Source organism: Lithohypha guttulata (genome assembly GCF_036872675.1).
Source record: "Lithohypha guttulata strain CCFEE 5908 chromosome Unknown scaffold_1, whole genome shotgun sequence".
In the NCBI taxonomy this organism is placed as follows: domain Eukaryota; kingdom Fungi; phylum Ascomycota; class Eurotiomycetes; order Chaetothyriales; family Trichomeriaceae; genus Lithohypha; species Lithohypha guttulata.
In genome coordinates, this window is record NW_027042750.1 from 5348407 (window position 1) to 5371907 (window position 23501).

General features: G+C 48.6%; 11 protein-coding genes across 11 annotated transcripts; 5 read left to right on the forward strand and 6 right to left on the reverse strand.

The window, feature by feature from the left end:
• Positions 1 to 43: 43 nt before the first annotated feature.
• Positions 44 to 1171, reverse strand: LTR64_001962 (uncharacterized protein; the record flags this gene model as incomplete). The annotated part of the gene is made up of 1 exon (XM_064896337.1): positions 44 to 1171. One exon carries the CDS (start codon positions 1169 to 1171, stop codon positions 44 to 46), a length of 1128 nt encoding a protein of 375 aa, XP_064759024.1.
• A 1141-nt stretch (positions 1172 to 2312) lies between these two features.
• LTR64_001963 (uncharacterized protein) lies at positions 2313 to 3725 on the reverse strand (the record flags this gene model as incomplete). Its single annotated transcript, XM_064896338.1, has 2 exons — positions 2313 to 2532; positions 2650 to 3725. The coding sequence occupies 2 exons, from the start codon at positions 3723 to 3725 to the stop codon at positions 2313 to 2315; spliced, it is 1296 nt and encodes a 431-aa protein (XP_064759025.1).
• Positions 3726 to 6046: 2321 nt separating this feature from the next.
• LTR64_001964 (uncharacterized protein) lies at positions 6047 to 9967 on the reverse strand (the record flags this gene model as incomplete). Its single annotated transcript, XM_064896339.1, has 1 exon — positions 6047 to 9967. The coding sequence occupies one exon, from the start codon at positions 9965 to 9967 to the stop codon at positions 6047 to 6049; it is 3921 nt and encodes a 1306-aa protein (XP_064759026.1).
• Positions 9968 to 11302: 1335 nt separating this feature from the next.
• On the forward strand, positions 11303 to 12196 carry LTR64_001965 (uncharacterized protein; the record flags this gene model as incomplete). The annotated part of the gene is made up of 1 exon (XM_064896340.1): positions 11303 to 12196. The coding sequence occupies one exon, from the start codon at positions 11303 to 11305 to the stop codon at positions 12194 to 12196; it is 894 nt and encodes a 297-aa protein (XP_064759027.1).
• Positions 12197 to 12737: 541 nt separating this feature from the next.
• On the reverse strand, positions 12738 to 13271 carry LTR64_001966 (uncharacterized protein; the record flags this gene model as incomplete). The annotated part of the gene is made up of 2 exons (XM_064896341.1): positions 12738 to 12890; positions 12948 to 13271. The coding sequence occupies 2 exons, from the start codon at positions 13269 to 13271 to the stop codon at positions 12738 to 12740; spliced, it is 477 nt and encodes a 158-aa protein (XP_064759028.1).
• Positions 13272 to 13722: 451 nt separating this feature from the next.
• Positions 13723 to 14261, forward strand: RPS16 (40S ribosomal protein S16; the record flags this gene model as incomplete). Its single annotated transcript, XM_064896342.1, has 2 exons — positions 13723 to 13863; positions 13971 to 14261. 2 exons carry the CDS (start codon positions 13723 to 13725, stop codon positions 14259 to 14261), a joined length of 432 nt encoding a protein of 143 aa, XP_064759029.1.
• A 433-nt stretch (positions 14262 to 14694) lies between these two features.
• On the reverse strand, positions 14695 to 16017 carry LTR64_001968 (uncharacterized protein; the record flags this gene model as incomplete). Its single annotated transcript, XM_064896343.1, has 2 exons — positions 14695 to 15776; positions 15921 to 16017. The coding sequence occupies 2 exons, from the start codon at positions 16015 to 16017 to the stop codon at positions 14695 to 14697; spliced, it is 1179 nt and encodes a 392-aa protein (XP_064759030.1).
• Positions 16018 to 16445: 428 nt separating this feature from the next.
• RPS14B (ribosomal 40S subunit protein S14B) lies at positions 16446 to 17040 on the reverse strand (the record flags this gene model as incomplete). The annotated part of the gene is made up of 3 exons (XM_064896344.1): positions 16446 to 16597; positions 16647 to 16807; positions 16898 to 17040. The coding sequence occupies 3 exons, from the start codon at positions 17038 to 17040 to the stop codon at positions 16446 to 16448; spliced, it is 456 nt and encodes a 151-aa protein (XP_064759031.1).
• A 385-nt stretch (positions 17041 to 17425) lies between these two features.
• Positions 17426 to 17949, forward strand: TYR1_1 (prephenate dehydrogenase (NADP(+)); the record flags this gene model as incomplete). Its single annotated transcript, XM_064896345.1, has 2 exons — positions 17426 to 17508; positions 17835 to 17949. 2 exons carry the CDS (start codon positions 17426 to 17428, stop codon positions 17947 to 17949), a joined length of 198 nt encoding a protein of 65 aa, XP_064759032.1.
• A 404-nt stretch (positions 17950 to 18353) lies between these two features.
• On the forward strand, positions 18354 to 19188 carry TYR1_2 (prephenate dehydrogenase (NADP(+)); the record flags this gene model as incomplete). The annotated part of the gene is made up of 3 exons (XM_064896346.1): positions 18354 to 18794; positions 18841 to 18972; positions 19021 to 19188. 3 exons carry the CDS (start codon positions 18354 to 18356, stop codon positions 19186 to 19188), a joined length of 741 nt encoding a protein of 246 aa, XP_064759033.1.
• A 1063-nt stretch (positions 19189 to 20251) lies between these two features.
• LTR64_001972 (uncharacterized protein) lies at positions 20252 to 21783 on the forward strand (the record flags this gene model as incomplete). The annotated part of the gene is made up of 2 exons (XM_064896347.1): positions 20252 to 20291; positions 20345 to 21783. 2 exons carry the CDS (start codon positions 20252 to 20254, stop codon positions 21781 to 21783), a joined length of 1479 nt encoding a protein of 492 aa, XP_064759034.1.
• Positions 21784 to 23501: the final 1718 nt, after the last annotated feature.

The window sequence follows — 23501 nt, forward strand, 5'->3', positions numbered from 1 at the left end:
CTGTCGAAATCTCTTCTTCACGAAGGACAGAACATGAACAAGCTCATGGTATTTGATCAACACTGCTCACATCCGTATACTCTGCAGCATTTATGTGTCCCCTAAATCCAGCGCTTCTCTGATACAACTCCTTACGCAATCGATTGACACTTCCCAACGGCCTCATCTCCTCAAGCCCATACCACACATTCAATTTCATGTGATCATCCCAAAACGTCCTCCTATCAGACGAAAACACATCCTGCCCAGCAGGCAGCACAAATTTCCCCACAGTCCGGTAAGGAAAAGCAGTCTCATCCCACGCAAGACTCGCGTCCTCAACTGATTGTGCCCTCAAATTCTGACACAGCTGAACTCTCAAGTCATACGTCGCATCCTGAGTGCCTCTAAACCACTCCCTTAACCACTTCGAATGCTGCTCCGGTGACGAAGAATCAGTAATCTTATGCGACTTCTCGAGTGCAGCCTGATACTCCCCAGTCGGAAACAGCGCATACTTCACCACATACGGACCCCACCGATACGCCGACTGCGAGTACATCGTATAACTCAGAAAATGCTGATTGGGAAGCTGCATCGGCGCCTTCTGCAACGACCTATCACTCCGCTTATCCAACTCCAGCCCAATCTTCTCTGGTTCGCGAAAATGCCGCTCTCGAATCGTAAAGATCTCAACGGTAGTCTTTACATCTCGTAGCTCAAGGAGTGGCGCATTGTTGAAAGTGAGATCTTGAGTCTTTGTTTTCGAACCATGGGAATCCATAAAGTTACCCGATACATCGAAGACCTTCATACCGCAGCCTCGCGGTCCTGGCGCGCGATCATCCTGTAAGAAAGATGGCTCGTTTGCAAAGCGGATGGCTACTGAATGTGCTCGTTTCGCGTTCTCTGGAGACGCGATCGCCTGAGCAAGCTCTGTTGGCAAATCAGGTAAAATCGTCAGCTGCCCTTTCACAATCGCTTGGGTCTTGACGTGTGTAGCTCGCATTGCGTGCCTGTGCATGCTAAAGTTATGCTCCTGTGTGCGGCGGATGATATCGAAGAGCTGATTCTGAAGTTCTGATTCGTTTTCGATCTTGGGTTCGACGCCTTCGTCATCGAATTTGACGTAGGGCTCGGAGGACATGTTTGCTATGCCTGCTGCTGCGAGTGATTGGACTTTTTGCGCCATTGCTTTATGAGGTTGATCTTTGCTAAGTATGGAACTGTCAATGCCTTTTGTATTAGTTGTCTTAAGTAAACTTTACAAGACAGGTTGTAACTACAGCAGTACCTCCCACGTTCTTGATCTTCAGTCACATGTATGCTGAACGAGAGGTACTAGTACTTCCTTCATTTGCCAAACATTCTACACCACCAAACAATCAATTTGATATCATTGTATAATGCAGGCTAGCTCGGGTGGGGCTACCGTGACCTGTGAAACAAGTCTGATTCGTAATTGAGCAATACAACGCTTGTAATGTTGATATTGTAAGGACGTGACAGTATCTGGTTCGGGTAGATGGGGAACTCCTCAGAAATGTGACGTCCGAAAGTTTGAGTATATGCTGAAAAGGCCAATAAATTTGTGTAAAGACTAGTGCAAGGCGGTTATGTAGCGGATACGCCGTATACGTTGATCAAAGTACCCTTGTAGATGAACTCCGCAAACGCTCTACCCCGGAATCTGCATCGAGGCGTGCGAGGCTTATTGTACTACAGAGAGACAGGCGAATCAAGAACCAAGTATCACTACAGATGTCTGCGCTCAGGAGCAGCAACATGATAACCGACAAATAGTAATTGGAGCAAGGCTATGATGAATTGTATGGTATAGTATAGTATAGTATAGTATATACAGAGATGCTTTTGCATGACCTTGACAGCCAACAGACCTAGAAAAGAATTTTTGAAAGATTGTTTATAGGCTTGATGCAATTGTCAGACATCCTGCAAAGTCCATCGACCACAACCACATGATATAGACAACCCTTCCTTACCCTGGTAGAACCCTACCCCTTCTGCGTGCTCGCCTCGTTTGAAAATGCATAACATATAGGGGTATCATAGCCTGGATGCCTATCCATAAGATCCAGCTCAAAAACACAAACGCCTTAGACACATGGAAGCGGGCCCAATCACTGCCGCTTGTTTTTTCCGTCGAGCCCGTGCTCGGAGTGGTATCGCTTGCTGAATCGCTTTCGAAGAGGATGAAATCTATAATGAAACGTCGAAAATGTGGTGAGAATAGAATCATGGCCGTGACCAGCAAAGCCAACACACCGCTGGCCGCGAGTCATAACACTATACATGAAGACTGTTGCCTACATTTAGTTCTCATCGTTAGCTTCTGTTTCTGTTTCTGATTGCGATTGTGCTTCACTCGAAGGAAGCGCAGGATGTTCGTCTGCTCCAGGTGGAGAATCATGGACCGCGAGTGGCTGCGTGGGTTCTGTTTCTGGTTCTGTGGTCTGAGATGCGCGCTGAGTCATCTCCGAATGTTCTTCAGGCTGTGCTACCTCGCTTGCTTCCAATTCTGGTCCTAGTAGCCTAGCTAAGCGCAAAAACCGTAACCTTGCACTTGAAAACACCAGTCAGGCCCCGTGACCTCAAAAAGAATAAAAGACTGTGCGATTTGGGATGATCCGTGAAAGAGATGTGACTTACCGAGAAGCTTCTTCTAGAAGACGAATCCACCTTGCCGTTATCTTCAAGCGTTCCCGAACACTGGTTACTGGAAGTAGAGCGTACTTCTGGTCATCTGTTACTGGCAAGATGCTCGCAATCCAGAAAGGGAAAACAGCTGGGTCCTGTGGAGGAGGTCCGAACACTGCCAGCATACGTTCATGTAGCCAATCTGCAGATCGGGCGCGTGCTTGCTCGACAAAGTCGACACAATACTGATACAATGCTTGTGTTGACATGTGACGGAGCTGACCCTCGAAATCGCCTTCTGTAGGTTCTTCACCGCGCATATCGAAAGCTTCAGCTGCTTCTTCTTCGGCCAGAGGTATGTCGTCAATGCGTTGTATCCGACCAATATAATATCCGTCCAGTATTCCTGCTTCCAAAACCCGAAATCTGTGTAGGCCTTGAGTTTCGAGTAAGCTCCGGCCATCAGGAAAAATCTCGACTCGAGATACGTAGAGGACAGTACCATATTGTGAGAATTGAGTGCGCCCAAGAGAACCCTGTATAGATCCTTGTGAGTTGTACATTACCATACCGAATTTTCGTGAGCCATTCTCGATACACCTCCTAACCATTAACCGGTACCTTGGCTCAAATATATGAAGAAAGGCCGGCATGTCTGGGAATGCTAAGGTGCAAGGAAATAGAGGCATCCAGTCTTCGGGATTCAACTCCTCCTCCTGCTGAAGGCTAGTGATACGAGCTGCCAGTTCTTCGGGGAGTAGACCATTAATAAGCTGTGATAGGGGTTTGTTTATAGGTTCGTTCGACACACCAGGACGCATAAGCATAGGACGCCGACAGCTCGGGCATAAAGTAGTATGATCCAAGACTCTTGCAATACATTTCCGACAGAAGGTATGGCCACATGTGCTTGTGACGGGATCGACGAACAAGCCGTAACACACGTGGCATTCTAGTTCCGCCAGGCAAATATCGCGCAACCTGCCAACTACGTCATCGTCAAGTGCTCGTGCGTTCTGAACACTGTCGACGGTCAAAGCAGTGAACGAAAGCTTCGAACGACGGTCTAGCTCGCCAGCGTTGGCCATAGCGAAAGTCGCAGAGATCCTTCCGCTGTTGAATACACGTGACCGCGGCATGACATCAATATTGCTCCTCCTCAGGCTATGCCAATCAAGCCTTTCGTCAAGCTGGAGATGTGCCTGAAGGGTGTTCGGAGTATTGATCAGAACCTGCCTAGCCAACTCAATGAGTTTGTTGAAAGTGATGTCCAGGCTGCAGTCTGCCATAGAGTGCTCTGCAGCGCAATCCTCAATAGGACACAGAAATCCCTCTGCCCGGCCAACATTTTGGGGATAAGTGATATTTGCACGAACGTATGAAGATGGCATGCAGCGTCTGCATATCGAATTGCCACATGGTAATATCATAGGTTCGTGGATTGGGTATGAACACTGAGCGCATTGGAATAACCAGACAACGGCTCTAGCGTCTTCATGAGGTCTCAAGCCGCGATGGCTGGCGTCCACCATCTCTTCAGGTTCATCGTTGCTCATATAGACGGCCACACCACCTCAAATAGTAGTGAATGTATTCAATTTTCCGCCTCTTTTCTGGGATGTCTCAATATCCGCTGAGTAAAGACTGATCTCTGCGTGACATGTATTCAACAGCTGATAATGTTGTCTGAAATCCTGCCAGAGGATTGAGTGGCGAGGCTCAGGATGTTCGTAATCGTCGTACTCGTGTGGCTAACTGACGCTGTTGGAGAGCGCTTCGCAACCCACGAGATATTTGGCACTAGTTAGTAATAAAAGAGTGCCATCGCCTCTGCGGATCAAGGTTCTGGTTATAGTAGGCTTCCAGGTCGAATTGACGGCGGCGAACTTGGTGGTTAGTCAGAAACTGCCGAAATACCAGACTATTGAAATCAGAGCACAGGTAGTCGGAAGGTGTTCTCTATGGTAGCGAAGAAGCATATGGTGACATTCGAGATTCGGAGAATGGAAGATCAACGACCTCAAGACTTAGGCTAAGGCCGACGAATGCAGTCTCGAAAAGGCAAACAACAAGAAGCACGAATGAAGATTTTAGATCCATGAAGGCGAGGACGAATCATACGGCTGCTGGCGTAGTCGAATAGGGCTTCGGCCTGTATTTTGCACAAGTAAATCAACGTTAGGACGTGCATGGAGTAGTGCTTGAGAGAAGGGTATGGCATCATTGGCCGAGAAGGGACAGACAAGAGAGGTGAGTGCCGATGCTCGTGAGACTTCGAGGATTTGAAGATCTAGATTGGAAGGTGTGATCGAACCTGATTTACAGGCGAACATCCGAATGCGTTTTTAGGTGTGCCAGGGATGGTCAAGCCTATCTCTGGCTGGTGGAAAACGACAACGACTCGCCCACGAGCCAATCGCCATACCGTGGCATCCGAGAATCTTCTCGTCATAGATTGTGGCGGGGGTTCAGGTTCGGAGTTTTACCGGTCTTCACACGAAAATATAGCAGATCCTACAGCAATTTGCCGTCGCGATATCTCAAGTGAAAAATCATGATGACCTTATGGAAAAAGGTTCCAGGTCACGTTCCTGCACAATTTTAAGCACCTCTGTGGCTGGTAAAGTGCCACCACAATGGCGGAAAGCGCAAAGGTGAATCTGCGGTCCTGCTATCTGCGGTACTGTACGCAGCCGGGTCGACCAGTTTCAGTACATCCAGCCGTTGGTCTCGGATGGTTTCAGCAGGAATAGATGAGGGACACTAATGGTGTGCGTATCCAATTGCAGCATCTGCTCTGGTACTGCTCTTTTCGCCTGCAACCGATCGAGATTCACTGCAAGCACACAGGAAGAGATCCGCAGTGTATCAATTCACTCCTCGGTGGTGTATGTTGCTGCTACTGTAAAGCCCGTGCGGAGACATATCAGGATCGACAATACTCGACTAGGACTCGTATGTGCTGTACCGGTAAAACCGGTCCCAAGCACGGATTCTGCAGGATAAAAAATTTCTCTGGTTCAATCGAGAATCAAAGCAATGCACGCTTCATACGGGTGTAAGCATTTGGAAAGTTCTAGATCTGACTTGAATCGTGATTCTTCGCAGCACTGCGTTCTATAAATTTTCGAACTAGAACTGAATTGGGTAATGGTTCGAAATTGGTGGGCAGCATCAGCTTCGCGCGCCCGGATCGTGCTATCCGAGACCCACATATGGACCTGGACCAGGCCCAGTCCTTCAACCGTGGATTCTAAATGTCAGTGCTAATGCATTTCCGTCGTATCGTAGACAAGCAGCAACTTGTGCAACATCTTGGCTCGAGCGCATTAGTCGCCGTCCATCGGTGCACGTCTCGCCAGAGTATGGTACTTGGGACTGTCAATTCTTTCTATGCCCAGCACGCCCTTCACCCAGTATCTGATTCACTTTCGGCGCTGTCTTCATCGAGCACGATTTGCCTCAACACATCTCTGTCAAAGAGATCTAGGATGAACTGCCGTGCCTGCAGCCGATAGTGGTGTGATTGTAATATGAAAAGAGTTTTTCGAAACAGCTTTGCACTAGCAAACTTGTGAGCGTGTTTAGTTTTCAGCTGTTGCAAATCAGCTGCAACTCTCTTGTACATCACAGAGTTGCCCATGTCAACAATTAGACTCAGCACTCTTGCGAACACAGAATCTGGGTCTGAAGTGGCTGCTCGATATCTTTCCATGTCTGGCTTCTGTGCTCGCCGGTCTTCATAAGTGGCAGCTCGTTCCGACTTCAGGCACAACTTTCCCGGGTCACGTGGCACGCATACCCCCATGGAGCTGCCGTTAGAGCTTGTTGTGATGACCCAGTTGCACTCGGTAAGCATTGCAAATCCGTGCGTTGTTCGGGAGATCAACCCAAGTGCAAAGCAAGCAGTACCTCTCACGGACATGACTGCAGCTCCCTCAGCCACCCTCACGATCGAATGAACAATGTCGCTTTCCTCGAGGAAAGGGGCACCCATCTCCATAGATCCTATGTTCCCAATAGCCCACAAACAGCTCTTGACTTTGACCAATGCCTCAACCTCCTCTTCATCCAGGCGATAATCTCGAATTGTAGAAGCAAACTCGTAAAAGTGGCCGGATTGCAGCAGCAGTTTACAGCCCTCTTCGGTTCTTGCCAGCTCTCTGTAAAAATGGGGGGGCAGTAAACCACTATCGTTGTACTCGTCAGGGTCATCGACATAGGTGTTTTTACGGGAAACGCCAGGATCCATATATGCTCTCGCCAACGACGCCTCAACTTGAGCAACGTAGGAATCATTTCTGCCCAGAAACCAATCGTCCATCTCTTGGTGTATGTAATCTAGCCCACTGAGGTACTGGTATCCAGTCGAGATCGAGAGAAACCTCAACAAAAGTGGTGCACCTATCTCGCCAAGGTGATCTAGTGCGGGTCGGCATTTCACGACGAACTCGAGGTGACTAGGCTGTTCGCATGCCTCTTCTAGTATCTTGACAGCAACTTCACACACCTCAACATCGGGGTCGTAAAGCTGAGTCAGCACAAGCTTGATTGCCCACTGCGAGCCGTCTGCATCCTGGAGACCTGCTGAGTACCTCATTCGACCGACTGCGTATTTCCGTAGTAGTTTAGTGGCGAATAGCCTAACATCCTTGGGCACTGCTGTCAGCGCTTGAGAAAGCATGACCCGCAGATGAGAATCTAAAGAGTAATCCATGTTGCCAAGCAGTGCTCGGAGTAAGTCGTCCCGTTTCGGAAGCTGTACAATGTGGTAGAACATATTCATCATACGCCAGCGCTCCATAATCTGTATGCCTTCCAGTGACTCACTCAGTGCTCCGAGCATGGTAAAATAACCTCCTGTGAGGTAGTCAATCATGTTGTGCTTGTCAAATAATGGTGCTGACGATGTCAGACCACTAAACTTGTCGAGTTGAGCTAAACATTCGGCGATTTGCCTCATTAGCTTGTTTTCTGTCAGAAACTGAATGCCAATCTGAGTCTGGCATAATGCACGCATAAGTGCACATCCTGTGCGTACATATCGTTGATTTGGCCTCGTATTCCTGATGACGGAGAATCTCCACTTGAAGGGTCGGTAGAAGCCGATCAACCTCTTCACGAATTTTGTTGTTTTCAAGGCCTCTTCTAAAAGCCTCGCATTTGTCAATGGGCCTTCGATCAGGTTGTTGATGAGGTTCCAATTCCATTTGGTATAATTGGTGTGGTTGGGGACGCCTGTGTCAAGCACTGCCTGCATAAACAGTTTCGAGTCCATTGTTGCGGTAAATTTGGCACGTTCCAGTGCCTGTGGACCTACAGCCATCTCATCGCCATCGAGTGTCCTTTGTGCTGAGTTAGTTCCCGTACGATTAGCAGTTCGGTTGATACTCTCAATTTGGTAGACCATGCTCGTATTTGAAGATATGTAGGTGATGCCTGGCGCATCGAACGGCGAAAGGAGATCACCTAAGACTTGTATCCCAGCGCTCATACTGCGTGGTAGGGAATGGTACGCAAGCTTCAGAACTTCTGTAACAAGCAGTGTGCATTTTCTTTTCATGGCTGAATCCTCTTCAAACTTGATCAGATCCATGAGCGCAGGCACCAGACCGGCTTGGAGTAACGTTGCAAGAACAATCGCTGTGAAATGGACAGTCAAGTCGAACCTGCTGCCCGAAACTTGGTACACTGTTCTTTTCATGTCGGGGTCTGCTTGGTAAACCCGTCCATATGTGGTGAGCCGCCTTCCTGCTAGGAACGATGGCGACCACGATGGTGGTTTGATGCGCAGAATATCAAACAATAGCTCAAGGATTAGATCGCGTGCAAAGGCATCAGGATATACCAGGGACTCGATCAGGGACTTCAGGGGCACAGCTCCGTCTCTTGCTAGCGTCAGATAGCCAGGCCAGGTCTTCAACATGGCTGATATACCCTTTGCACATGTTTTGAGCTTCTCCTCATTACCATTAACAAGCAGTGGGTCCGTAAAGGCAGCGAACATTGCCTCGAATTCGCGGCCAGATCCTAGATACTGTCGCTGCCGAGGATGATCTAGAAGATAGATGAAGCTTGCCACAAGTCCTTCGGGTGCAGGGAATGACCCTTCCGCAAGGGCATCGGTCAAAGTGGTCAAGCCGTTGGCGGCCACAAGAAGATCAGGCTTCTTGGCTAAGAGCTCTGCTAGAGTTAACAAGCACATGCTCCTCAAGCGATCGTCGTGATGTTCTGCAATCGCCACAAGGCTTCTTACCACTGCAATAGAAACCTCATGAACCCCATCTTTGACGTCCAGGAAAGCTCGCACAAATTTTACAGCTTGTTCTCTTTCTAGAACTGCTTTCCCCTTCTTAACCAGCGAGAGGGTCACCAGTTCATCGGTTCGTAATAACTTGATTGTCTTGAGGGAGGATCGATCGGCGATAGCGTGTCGAGTTAGTCGATAACCAGCAGCCACAACATCTGAGCTCTCACTAAGCAGCATAAGTTGGACCCGACCGCTAAAGACACTCCACGCTATGTCGTATTTCAAAGTTGTGTTGCGCTTGAACAGATCGACAAGTCTGTTGGCACGTTCAATATAATAGTCTGGCTGTAGTCCTTCGGCTTCGAGTTGCTGTAGAATCTCCGTAAATGCGACCGTTGGAGAGGTGTCCTCAACGTCTTCTGTTTCAGCTTCCTCTTCTTCCTCTTGTACTTCTTCGTCGCGGAGAGCATCTGGGGGACTCTTTCTAGGACTCACGCGGAAATAGCTGGACATACGTTTATTCGGTGGGGTGACAGGAGTTGTCGCTCGCTGTATCTCCTCGTCTAATTGCTGTTGCAGCTCTGCTAGCTTGCGATTCGCGGTACCCAATTCTTGCTCAACCCTCAGCCGTTGATCACGGCTCTGCTTTGCATTTTTGGCCATCAGTGCCTCTAACATGTTTTCAGTGCCCGTCTTGATCTTCATCTCTTTCGCAATTTTGTCCCGAACAACGGCTTGCCTCTCTTCTGTCGTTCCTTGCCTTTCATCATCCGTCGAGTAACGAGCCGTCAAGGCGGCACGATATGGAGCGCTTGAGGACATCTCATTCTGTGGTGTGTGGCTGCGACTTGGGACGATCGATCGCATGTCCGGAGCGAAGCTACCAGGTATGCTAGCTGGGACCGGACTTGGTCGCAGTCCAAGATTGGTTTCATTTGCGCTGCCACTGGACAGGGACCTGTTATCCCTGGTGTTTGACCTTGCAAACGCATTCTTCAGGTCGTCACTCTTTCGGTACGTATGCTTGAAGCCGACTCGTTGCGTAGGCGTGCCTGCATGAGCCTGCTCCGATGATGCCATCTAGCCATGGAGACCACAACAGCAGAGAGATCGTATTATCTTCTATTTTGTGTCGTCTGTGTCGAGTCTCGTCTCAGTCCGTGGGCTTTGGCGCGCATTATTGGTACCTCCTGTCGCGCTCGACTTTTCATTCCAAGAGCTTGTATAGACGATCCAGAAGACTAGTGATCAAAGCAGAGTTGTGAGCCTCATACAGTTGTCAGATTGTCGTGGTACACGTAATCGTGATCTGACACCTCGAGCACGAACGGCTCATTGGTGGGAGAAAGTCAAGGGACGCTGCATGAAAGAGCGATCCACCCGAGGTTGACACGTTTAATTAGGGAAGCTTAATAAGTCGTGCCTGCCCGCCTAACTCAGCGACAATAGAGGCGTTCACTACTCGTGCATCGCAGCACGCTCATCGAACGACCTCGAACTTATACCATACAGGGTTTCGAAGAACATCATTAACGTCGTGGTATGAACTCCAGCTCGTCGACTACAAGAAACATAAGGATGTAAGATGCAGTGCCTTGCCGACTCGACTTGTGACCGACCGTCCAACGCCGGCAAGTTTATTCTTGGGTTCGTGTCCATTGACTAAATTTCCATTCTAATTTCATCGATATCCTTGCAATGCTTCGAGTTGTGCGAGGGACTTCCTTCTAGATCAAAGCAAAGAGAAGTCTTCGCTGCGTTCACTGATACCATACAGCTAGCCAAGATGGAGTCTTCGCATCTTGCATATAATTTAACCACTGAGTGAGAAAGACCAGAAAGAAGCATGCAACCGGCATGCTTGACAGGAGCTGTATCTCACCAAAATCAGACGATGTGCTCTGGACCCATTTCATACTGCGTGATCGGCGACCTCCGCCAGAAATCGTACGCCTATGAGGACATTCAAAGCAGAACCCTGAGGACCCAATAATACGTGTCGAGCAATATCTGACAACTCAAAATTCACATACTGCTATCTGATCTACTACCGGCTCGCTGCAAGCCGCTCGATTGGAATTGCCCGTTGAGACCAGAATCAGATCGTATTGCGTAGCACTGATAAGCATCACGCAACACATCCCAGGGCATATATCTGTAGCTCCCTCCATCCAAATGTCTCTCAGCGAGTTCCCCCTAATTGTATACCACTCGGAGCAGTAGCGACGTGACCGTTAACTTCGTACAGCTAACTTGATCTTTACGAGTCTGATCGACCTTATCACCGAGACTGGGAAACTATTTCCGGACTCCTCAAGCAATATCCCGGCCAGGATAAGGACGACGGACGTTCCAGCCTCAAAGTACTTCGTTGTAATAGAGCTAGGAAACTTCAAGACACGACCTTTTGACACTATGCCTAAAGTCTCCGCAGCACGTTATGGCAAGGACAATATTCGTGTGTACAAAGTACACCGAGATGAGTCTACTAATCCACCAACCCATACTGTCTACGAGATGACGGTTTGTGTCCTCCTGGAGGGCGAGATCGAGACCAGCTATACCGAAGCTGACAACAGCAATGTCGTAGCCACTGACACAATGAAGCAAACCACTTACATCACGGCTAAGCAAAATCCAGTCAATCCACCTGAGCTTTTTGGGGCTATACTCAGCCAGCACTTCATCGATACATACAAGCACATCAGCGTCGCTCATGTGAACATCATCCAGCATCGATGGACCAGAATGGATGTCGACGGCCAGCCGCACCCCCATAGCTTCTACCGTGACGGTGCCGAGAAACGACTCGTTCAAGCTGATGCTACCCGAGGAACAGGAATCAGCATCCGCTCTGGCATAAGCGATCTGCTTGTTCTGAAGTCAACTGGCAGCATGTTCCACTCTTTCTACCGTAATGAATATACTGCACTGCCAGAAACATGGGATCGTATCCTTAGCACATCCGTGGATGCAGGTTGGAAGTGGTCAACGTTCTCCGGTCTAGAAGCTGTGCAAAAGGAGGTTACACAATTCAATGAGACCCATATCAAGGCTCGAGAGATCACTTTCAGACTTTTCGCTGTTGAGGAGTCGCCATCTGTGCAGAATACAATGTACAAGATGTGCGAGGAGATTTTGGCAGCCCAGAGTATGGTAACAGACGTCGATTACTCACTGCCGAACAAGCACTACTTTGAAATCGACTTGAGCTGGCACAAGGGATTGAAGAATACTGGCAAGGATGCAGAGGTTTATGCTCCACAGAGCGATCCGAATGGATTGATCAAGGTCACCGTCAGCCGATAGATGCAACTACCAAGTGCTGGGATTGTGCATTGACGTTGCATGTTAGTTTAGGGAAATCACCAAACCGTAGTTGTGTCTGAGATTTGAGTCATGTCAATCAAGCAAACCTTGTTTACATACAATATGGGTATAATCAATGTCCTCGACACAGTGTCCGCCGGCAAACTTTCACCCTCAGCCATTATGCAAACGCCACTGTTTCCATAGGCTCGAGACTCTTTACAGCTCAAGTAAGCTCCTGTAATGCATCGCGTCTGTAGTGAACCGTTGGGCTTTCCAAAAGTAGCAACACTCTTACGCAAGCTTCGTAACTTGGGATTGCAGTTCGAGAGTCTGGGCAACACCAACTAGCTGGAGAACTTGACTGGCCTCGTGTTGAGAATCGAACCGTGTTCTCTACCAACATCGGATGGGTTGCGCAAGCGCGAAGCAAGCTAGATATCAAAATGTCCTCACGGAGCGCGAATATTTCCCTTCCTTGCTGGAACCACTTGTAGTATAGCTCTGTTTTTTGTGGATATCGTTTCGCTGCCATATTCAACTACGCCGGCTGTTTCTCTGGTGGCTCTTCTATCTTCACCTTGGCCATCGCTTCCACAATTTGACCCTCGGCAATACCCGAGTCTGGCCTCAATTTCCTCCCAGCAAACTTCACCAGATTTTTTCCATATGGATTTTGTTCTCCCTCGTATACCTTTAGCCGTGCTAACCTCTTATCTCGTAACCTGTTCTTGGGCAACATGCCTCTTACCGCCTTCTTCAACACCTCACCACCACCCCACTTGCTCATCATTGCGTCCATACTCATCGACTTGAGACTTCCGGGCTTTGTGTTGTGTGTATAGTATAGTTTTTGCTGTCGTTTTTTGCCGGTAGTTTGTATATGTGCACAGTTCAGAGCCACGACGTAGTCACCACAATCGGTTGCTGGATCGTATATCGGTTTGTTCTTGCCCATCAAAACCTGGGCTATCGAGGTCGCTACACGACCGAGCGGTCGAGGATCTGTGGAGAGGTTGAGGGTGTGCCATGTGCGGGAGTAGGCTAGGCGAGTGCGACCTAGAGATTGCGACATTTTGTCGGTCGAAGGAAAGTGCTCGTTGAAGGAGGTCGCAGTGCTGCTGCTGCGTATGACGAGGCTCCTTAGCTTTTCGTGATCGTGTAAATGAGATTGCGTCGTGTAAAGAGTGTCAGGGTGTCATCCGAACCAGCTTTCGAGTTGTGCTCTTTGCCTGTATCTGGTGGTCAAATCTTGCGATACCACAGGGTCAGGGTTCCTCCGGGCTCCGTTTACTGATGACCACCAGTTAGTTACTGTCTTCAAATGCTCATTGGGGTGACCTCGAATCAAGTGTAGAGTCAGCCTTGCAAGGCTTACGGCAGATCTTCGGTGCATCATTCTCTTGGCGAGAGAGATGCGGCTCCCGCACGAACTTTCTAAGCATTGAAGAGAACATCGTCGTCGCGAAAGCCACGTTTCTACGACATCTTGACACAACTGCTCTAACAGACAGCGATCGCCCAGTATGTCTGCCCCTCAGAGCGTTCAATGCTTCGGCAAGAAGAAGACTGCCACTGCTGTGGCCCATTGCAAGAAAGGACGAGGTTTGATTAAGGTCAACGGCCAGCCTCTGTCGCTCGTTCAGCCCGAGATCCTACGATTCAAGGTACGCAAATTCGACAACCTCTATGTAGAATGTTTCAGAATGCGCTCAGGACTGGAATATGGATCATGAAATATCGCAGGAATGCTCAACTAACAAAATATTTCCAGGTTTACGAACCACTTCTCGTCCTTGGTCCTGAAAAATTCAGCGGTGTCGATATTAGAGTCCGAGTTACTGGTGGTGGTCACACTTCCCAGATCTATGCCATTCGACAAGCCATCGCCAAGTCTATCGTAGCATACTACCAGAAATACGTCGACGAGTACAGCAAGAACCAGTTGAAGAGCGCACTGGTGCAATACGACCGAACCCTACTAGTCGCAGACAGCAGACAGTGTGAGCCAAAGAAATTCGGTGGTCCAGGTGCCCGAGCCAGATACCAGAAATCCTACAGATAAAGGATGTCACAAAACCTTGTGGGAGGAGAATGCTCGTGGTTGTGGTTACCTGTTGCAGTCAGAAAGCTCAGTATGGACGTTTGCGGTCGGATATGTGTCGGCAGGAGAGTTTATCTGAAAGCATGAGGGTAATCTGGGCCAAAAGAGCGAGTTCGCATGCTGTGGTTCACAGGGACTGAACGTCGTGTGCATGCGATTGTGATAGGAACAGGATCATCTACCTGCAAATGTGGCTTGTGGTGTTGCCAGCGGACAAGTCTTGACAAATCAAGCTGAAAGGCGTTGCCAGCAGAAATCACAAAATGATATAACCTTTCACATGCCACAGATCACATTCGAGGTCAGCAGGCATGAGAGCTTTGCTGAACATAATACTCAAGATCCAGGCGGAAAGACGTGCTCATCTACTGACTCGGCGATTCTTGCATTTACTTCAGTCGAGGGATCCTGAGTAGGCCAATCCTGTCTCCACAACTACAGGTGCATATTCACCAGTCTCCTCGTCCTCATCTAGATCATCAGCCTGCAGCTCAACCATTTCCCCATCCTCAAGCTGCACCATGCCACGTCTGAGCGTATTCTTCTCATCCTCCCAACCATACTTCTCTCCTAACCACTTCTCAAGTTCATCAAGCACCTTTCTAACGTTCTTGCCCTCTTCTTTGCTTCCTCCGCTATCTGCAGCATCAGCGTAGACTTCTTCCACAGTTGCCCTGAAGGTTTTGAGCAGCTTCCTTAACCAAGCACTGCTGCTCTCGTCCGACAGTTCGAACAAGCCACCTTCGACATCGTCAACTCGACCGAGCTGTTGTCTTAGCACCTTGAGTACCTCGACAAAGAAACCTTCAACCTCAGTCAATGCACTTCGGCACGTGAATAACACTGTAAGAAGTCGCTTCCACTGCTCCAAGCAGCTATAGTTGGCCAAACACAGGACCATGAGAAAGCAAAATTGTAGTTCGCCCAATAATTCACTAGCGGCCTTGGACTGAGAGACTTCGCCCTCGCCCCCTTCATGTGCCACGTCTGGCATCGTAAGATGGGAGATCAGATGCTTGAGATACCACGATCGGTCCCTCGCCATTTCTGTTCTTGAACGGCCGACGGCGTCCTCTGGCCATGTTTGCTTCAAATCCATGGGCATGAGGTTGAGGGTCCGTAGTGGCTCAAGTGCTAGACGTGATTCCATGGATGTCAGACCAGGGATGTGTTCTGTATCTGATGGTGCGGCAGAGACCGAAGTCAATGCCCATTTCGTTGATGGCTTATCTCGATCCTTGGACGAGAAAACCCTCGTCAATAGACGAGATGTTACGTGACTAGTTAACGCTGGCCATGTGTTTCCACTGTTCTGCCCATCACTGTTAGATTGATGGTCTGACTGCTCATTCTGTAGATTTGCACTCGCATCTCTCAAAGCAGCAAAGTCTACCAGACCTTTCTTCTGCAGTTCTGGCAACCGTCGCGTAATCTCTTGTGACTGTGTACTGCCGGCGTCGACCTGCTCGAGATGTTCTAGATCATTGTTCCATGTCAGAGTAATTATTTCTGTATTTGTGCTCGTTGGCCGGATGTTCAGCCACAACCCATGACGAATGGAAAGGAAAGCGTCTGTTCCTGTGTACAAGAACAGAAGGCCTTTAGGTAGATTTGTGATACCTAAGAAGTTCGGTGACGAATTGAAGGACGCTAGATTGATGCCGACGAAGGTCTTTGGTGGTAGACCTAGGAAGAGAATGGTAGGCGACATGGCCATATTGGCAGATCAGGTAAATTTATTGAGCCACGAGCAATTTCAGTCAAGAGCAGAAATTTTGAAATTCGAGTATGGTCATCATTTTCACAATAACGAAACACCTATACTTTTTACAAAAGTCTCAATCTACCATGTGACCTCCAAGAATCAAGGCATCGACAATGCATTCTGTCATGAACATCTTCTCATTGTGAATGTAAATTGTCTACCTCGAATATGACCGTTCGGAACTGCTATCTTTTCGGAATCAGTCATCCACAGAGATGGCGCTGAATGCCTAGCAGCGACCCCATCATTGTCTTGAGCATTTCAACAAAAGTGTTGTGAGGACCAGGCGTGAATACCGCATGCCGTTCCTCGCGTGATCTTGGTAAAATAAACCCTCCGCACAGACAAGCACGCAGTCGCGATCGCAGCAACGCACATGCTCACAGACGACGACCACGACGACCACCCTTTCTTCGTGTAGAATCAGATGGTGTTGGTGTGACGTCCTCAATTCTGCCAATCTTCATTCCTGATCGAGCTAGAGCTCGGAGAGCAGACTGAGCACCTGGACCCGGGGTCTTTGTGCCGTTGCCTGTGCGCTTGTCAGATACAGCTGGTGCTAATTGTATGTCGCAACTTACCACCAGTAGCTCGGATCTTGATGTGCAAAGCAGTAATGCCTAGCTCCTTGCATCGAGCAGCGACATCCTGAGCAGCCAACATGGCAGCGTATGGAGAAGACTCGTCGCGATCGGCCTTGACTTTCATGCCACCAGTAACTCGGCAAATGGTTTCGCGGCCACTACATGGAATCACCCACATTAGCCCATGAACCTTCACCGATGTTTCTTTTTGTTCCATTTCTCTTGCACCTCTTCTCAATAAGACTTACGAAAGATCGGTAACATGTACGAAGGTATCGTTGAAGGATGCGAAGATTCGTGCGACGCCGAAGACAAGTTCACCCTCTCGGACTTGAGGACCCAAGGAGACGTTCTCCTGTGCTGGTCGGGCTGCACCTTTCTTTGGAGGCATATTGAGATTTCGAGTTGTATTATGTCCTTTGTGTAGAGGATTGCGGTATAGAGATCTCGAAATCTGTAAATTCGTCGAACTTTCGATTCAAGCGCAGTGTGGGAGTGGTCTAGTCCGGAAGTGGGATAGCTCGCCAAGATTTCACCTTAGCGTGTTTTGACCTTCAACCTGGGATTTTCTTTCGCTATCTTTTGTCTTCATTCGACAACTCTACTCGTCACAAACGTACGTTGTCTTGATGTTTCAAATTTGAGGGAGTTCGTTCCATATCAAAACCTTGTCGCAATGCACAAACGGCACAAGTCCCAAATTCTAGCTGTCGTAAACGAATTCGACGAGAGGTGATCTGGACGTGGCTGACAATCTTTCTATCCGTCCCATCGTTATGGCTAATCCAAGCATTGGGATCATCGGCATGGGCCTGATGGGCCGCATGTATGCAAAAAGGTTCAGCGAAGCTGGCTACAGGTAAGGCGTGTACAAGCACTCCTGGCTTTTCTCTATCTGCTTAGGTATGTATTCATCTCTTTCTTCCCTCTTGTTCAAGGATGACTTGAGCGCATTTGGCTCGAGCATTGTCTGTGTTGGTACGCACTGCATCATTTTGATGTGGTACTATATCGACTAGACAGTCACTGATGTAAATATCTCGCTACCTTAAATTTTCTTGTCTGATGAACACATTCCCACCTTGATGTTAGCACTCTCAGTCACATACATTTGCTAACACATACGCGCAGTTCCAATATTTATACCATTTCCTCCCTACAGCACTGATTCGTGTTCGCTTTCAGTGTCAATGTTTGCGATCGGCCCGACAGGTATGAAGAACTGAGAGCGGAATATGCTGACAAGGTTAGTTCTTCGCATCTCGTGGAGGACAGAATTGACATCCTCAGCAAAACGTGAATGTCTTGTTCAACGGCCATTTCGTTTCGAGAATTAGTGATTGGATCGTGTACTCGGTTGAGGCAGAAGCTATAGACAAAATTGTCGCGGAATATGGTCCGTCAACTAAGGTAGGCGCCATCGTAGGCGGCCAGACTTCCTGCAAGGCCCCGGAACTTGCTGCCTTTGAGAGACACTTGCCAGGAGATGTCGAGATAGTGAGTTGCCATTCCTTACATGGTCCTGGTGTCGATCCAAAGGGACAACCTTTGGTCATAATACAACATCGAGCCTCGCACACAAGTGTCAATACTGTCAAAGAGATCTTGTCTTGCCTGCAGTCAAAGATTATCTTTCTTACTGGGGAAGAGCATGATCGTATCACTGCCGATACACAAGCTGTTACACATGTTGCATTTCTTAGCATGGGTACTGCCTGGGCTGCAAACAATCAGTTTCCGTGGGAGATTGATCGATATGTGGGTGGAATTGAGAACGCAAAAATCAACATCATGATGCGAATCTATTCCAACAAGTGGCATGTATACGCTGGGCTTGCCATATTGAATCCAGCTGCTCAGAGACAGATCAGGCAGTATGCTCAATCGGTTACCGACCTCTACAAGCTCATGCTGGAGGGTCGTCGGACCGAATTCGAAACCCGGATCCGCAGTGCTGGTGCAGCAGTCTTCTCAAGCGATGCCAGGGGAGACCTGCTCCTGGACGATGCCCTGCTGGACAAGTTTTCGCTATCTCAGGATCCCAAGCAACGCAAACCCAACAACCATTTGAGCTTGCTGGCTATCGTAGATTGCTGGTGGAAACTTGGCATTGTTCCGTACAACCATATGATTTGTTCGACACCTGTAAGTGTATGCCCAATAGCTTGGCATCATCGTTGACGCGTCCTAGTTGTTCCGTATTTGGTTAGGTGTTACTGAATACCTCTACCGAAACGAGCTTCTGTTATCGGAGGCTATCAATACCGCTATCGTCGATACGTCTTTTCGATCAGACGACCTAGAATTCACATTTGCCGCAAGGGTAAGTCTTCGTCAGCCATGCTTATCGATTCGTACTCACACAATGAAGGCATGGTCGGAATGCGTGTCCTTTGGTTCTTTCGATGCATATCGTGATCGTTTCGAAAACATCCAGCGCTACTTCGCACCACGTTTTGAAGACGCAGTACGAATGGGCAACGAGATGATTAAGACTATTGCCCAGAACACCAAATCCTCTACCCGCAATGGCTTGTAGGGAATACGACTATAGGGAGATTAGCTAATCTACAAAGCCAGAGAACGGTGGTATTTTCAGCTATAAATGCTGCTGCCACCAAACTGATACACGAACGCAGAATGCGACCACTTTGCAACAGGGTTGTAAAATTCAATGTGCTCGCAATCGCATTTAAGCGTAACTCTTTCTCAACATAAACTCTCCTTCTTTGTGCTGAAGCTCATCGAGACGGCACATGCACGTCAACAAGGGAACGTGCCGACATCTAAGCCTCAACATGCTGTTGTCTTCAGGCGTCCGCCCTATAGCTGAGGCAAGTGCCTAGATGTTTCATCCTCAATCCTCTTGCTTGGCACGCTTTATCTGTGGTGACGTGGACATATGTATACCCATAATGTAGAAAGGACGTGCAGCGGAATGTGCCCTATTACAGGGTCTAAAGCAGTGCAATGGATTGCTAAGCCACTATAAATGATGATCAACCCAATCTTTGGGTTTTCTGATTGGTCAAGAAATATGTCGGTAAGTGTTGAAAGAGTTTGATTCTTCCACTGAGATGATTGACCTTGGCAGCCAAGCTATGTCGGAGGCTATGAGCCCGATCGAGTCTCCCAAAAGGAGAAGTTCGTGGTACAGTGCCTGGCACGAGTTCAAGGTGCACAAAGCCAGGAACTTGCGCGCCTTGTTCTGTGTAATAAGCAATGCTGCCCTATGAATATCTGCCCCTACACTATGCCACGAAGCAACCTGCACATTGACAACCGGGATCTATTTATGATTCAAACGTCTACGCCACGATGATTTTCTTCAAGCCAGGTTCGGAGTTCGACTAACCTATTTTGCTCAGATCTACTCCTTTATATGCACACAGCGGCTCCGTAGTCAGGAACATCAGAATTCTTACTGGCTCCATTCTTTACATTTTGTGGCCCCAGTGACGGACTATCTAACATAGCTGCACTTTATTTTCCCCGCGAAACTGAATGGGCATATCTCAAGCCATTCTGCACCCCTAACTCAGAGTCAAATGCTCATCATTTCCATCTCATCCCCTTCCCGCGGGACTGTGTAGTGAATCGCCATGGGAATGAAGACAGTGGTAGGGAGCTTTGCTCTGTTTGGTTCGTGCTCGATGAGTAGACATTATTGTATACATTGTTAACATTTTCAATAGCAGCAGCAGCATCAGCACAATCACCCTCCGTCGCCACATACTCCAACGAGGGTCATAGCATAGCCGTCAATGTTCCATCGGATACAGCTTCTTCAGGCTCGGGGCCAATCTTCTTTCAAATTTCTGCTCCAAGTGGCACAGCATGGACAGCCTTCGGTCAGGGAAGTCGTATGGCTGGTTCCAACATGTTCGTGATCTATTCTGCTGGTAATGGCAACGTGACATTATCACCTCGACTCGGTACAGGTCACAATATGCCGCAACATGACTCCAGCACTATGGTCACACTTTTGGAGGGCTCAGGTGTGGCAAGTGATGGCTCGTTGATTGCCAACGTTCGATGCGACAACTGCAACAGTTGGTCCGGTGGATCCATGTCTTATACGAGCTCCAGCAGCAGTTGGATATACGCATCCAGGTCCGGCAGCGCTCTTGACTCCACTGACGTGTCAGAGAGCATCGCCATGCACAATTCGGACACGTCGTTCTCGCTGGACCTGACCGAAGGAACTGGTGGAAGCTCCCCAAATCCTTTCGTTGCTGCATCCGAAGCTCCAGCTGAATCAACGTCTAGCAGCGCTGGTACATCAGCAACAGCCAGCAACAGCGCCTCGGCAACAAGTAGTAACAGAGCCTCAGCAACAGCCAGCAGTAGTGCCTCAGCGACGAGCAGCAATGGTGTTTCAGCTCCTGTGGTTAGCTCAGGAAGTGACGGGTCGGGAAGCAGCAGCTCAGGCTCTTCTTCAGGGGCTCAACGGCCTACAAACAACTCCGCGACCCTACGCAGTGCGCACGGCATCATCATGTCCGTTCTCTTCCTGGGCCTATTTCCTTTCGTGTCCCTCACTTTGTACCTACCGACAGCCATCAAAGTGCGATATATCCATGCACCTCTTCAAATACTCAACTTAGTCTTACTCATTGCTGGCATGGCATTAGGCATTGTTCTTGGTCAGCGATTCGATGCATTGGACGGATATCATATGATCATCGGCTATATCGTTGTCATCTGCCTCATCTTGTTCCAGCCAGCAATGGGTCTTTATCAGCATCTTTACTACCACAGAACCGGCGGGAGCTCGTTCTTTGGAGTGGCACACAGGTGGTTTGGTCGAACTATGATTTTGCTAGGAATTGTGAACGGTGGTCTAGGCTGGTATATCGCTGGCAATACTTCAGCGTATGTGCCATACGCAATCGTCGCGGCCATTGTTGTCTTGATCTATATCTCTGTGCTGCTCTTTGCGTGGTACAAGAGCGGTAAGAAGCAGGATCCTCTGAACGAAAAGGCTGGATCAGACCGATCGTACGAGATGCAAAGATCTCGAGAGTCGAGACATCAACGACTGTCGTCCAACGAGTATCCTCAAAATGGTACTCAGTCAACGTACCATCAGCAGCAAAGGCAAAACACAAGATATACTATCGGCTCTCGTTAAGGAAACGGTTTAATGATTACGCTTGATGACCTTGAGATGTGGATAGGCGTTTATAGAATGTTCCATTGCGCATGGAAGCAGCATATCTGTGACACTAGATAAGTTCTTGTACCCAATTTATTCGACGTTTTGGACACGACTTTCCGGTTCGTTGTTTTCTGTACATTAACTTAGAACAATGACGATAGTCGCTTTTGTGCTAGAAAGTCTCTCCGAAGGATTTTATCCTGCTCACCTATTGATCGTTCGAAGGGGTCACTCCGGATATGTGCAAATCAGACTAAAACGAGCGCCTGCTTTTCCCTACCGCCAGGTGCCACCTTCAGAAGGCTTGGCGAGAGCTCTAATCAGTGTACTGACATGCAAACCTATTCGAGAATTATCTAGAGAACGACGACTTGTCTGTTCAGCTTTCCCGGAACAACATCGAGGCATATTCGATGGGACCAGCCAGTGCGAGAAAATGTTACTGCAGAAGGACTGCCACGTATAGTCTGCATCAAAATGGTCTCCAGGATATTGTCAGTGGAGGCATCGTTCGAACCCGATAATCTCTAGACTCCTTCCCGCTGGCGACGCGTGGATGGTGGTCAACTCTCAGGGCTTTCTCCTCACATGCAGAACGTGGCCGCGAAAGGAAAAATCAGACGAACCACAGAAAGGGTTGTCAAGACCTAGACAAGCAAGGAGATCCAATTCGCGACGACACTGCGAATTCAGCATGAGGTCATTGGCGCCTTTTGAAGCAAATTAGCGAACAGGCTTGCCGTGCTTGCATGCGGGGTGCATAATCGTTGTCGTCGTTTGCCAGTCTCAAAAATTGACGTGAAGTCTCAACCGCGTCTTTTGCGCGGTAGAACGCAACAATATCGATGTCGTTGAGTTCTTTCGGGTTGACTTTCAATCGCGCTTGATATCACTTAAGGTATTGGCTGCAAGCACACAAATGACCCTTGCTTGGTCAAGAATTGTAGACCACCCGCTGAGCTTTCGCGATACTGCCTAACCACGCGATCATTAACCTTAACCTGCAAGCTTTCGTGTCCGTGAGATCTGCCCGATCAATGCACGCTTCAAGCCAGTCAAGGCAACAAGCAGGCCCTTCCCTACACGAAATGACGTCGCGTGCCGCTGTTGCACTCATGCCACAAGGAAGCTCTCCTGCTGCAGCACAGCGTATGGCTCGCAAGACAAGCAGGCGTAATCCGGGAGATATCCAAGGGATTGTGCTTCTTGTGTGCTCTCAACTCCTCGAATTCGATTGAAATACTGTACCGATTTTCTCTCACAAGGTCAAAAAGATGAGGTTTCCTAGCGGCCTTGGGTCACAACAGCCATATTTTGGGTTGAAAGGAGGGTGGCTCACGTTCTGGATCACTGTCGCCTGCGCTACCGACATGACGCTTTTTGGCTACGACCAGGGCGTCTTTTCTGGAATCATCGTTACTCAGGACTTCCTTGACGTTCACAATCTTGGTGGACCAAGCAAGACCTCACTACTAGGTTTGTACATTCAAGTTGAAAGAAGGATCGTGAGTGACGTTAGCCAGGTACCGTAACGGCTATATACGATATAGGTTGCTTCTTTGGTGCTTTGTCAGCATGCTACTTCGGGGAGAAGTATGGCCGCAAGAAGGTAAGGTTCAATCGTTCGTGTGTCTCAAATATCGGCTCACGAGGAAGACTGTGCTCATGGGAACCACCATTATGACCATCGG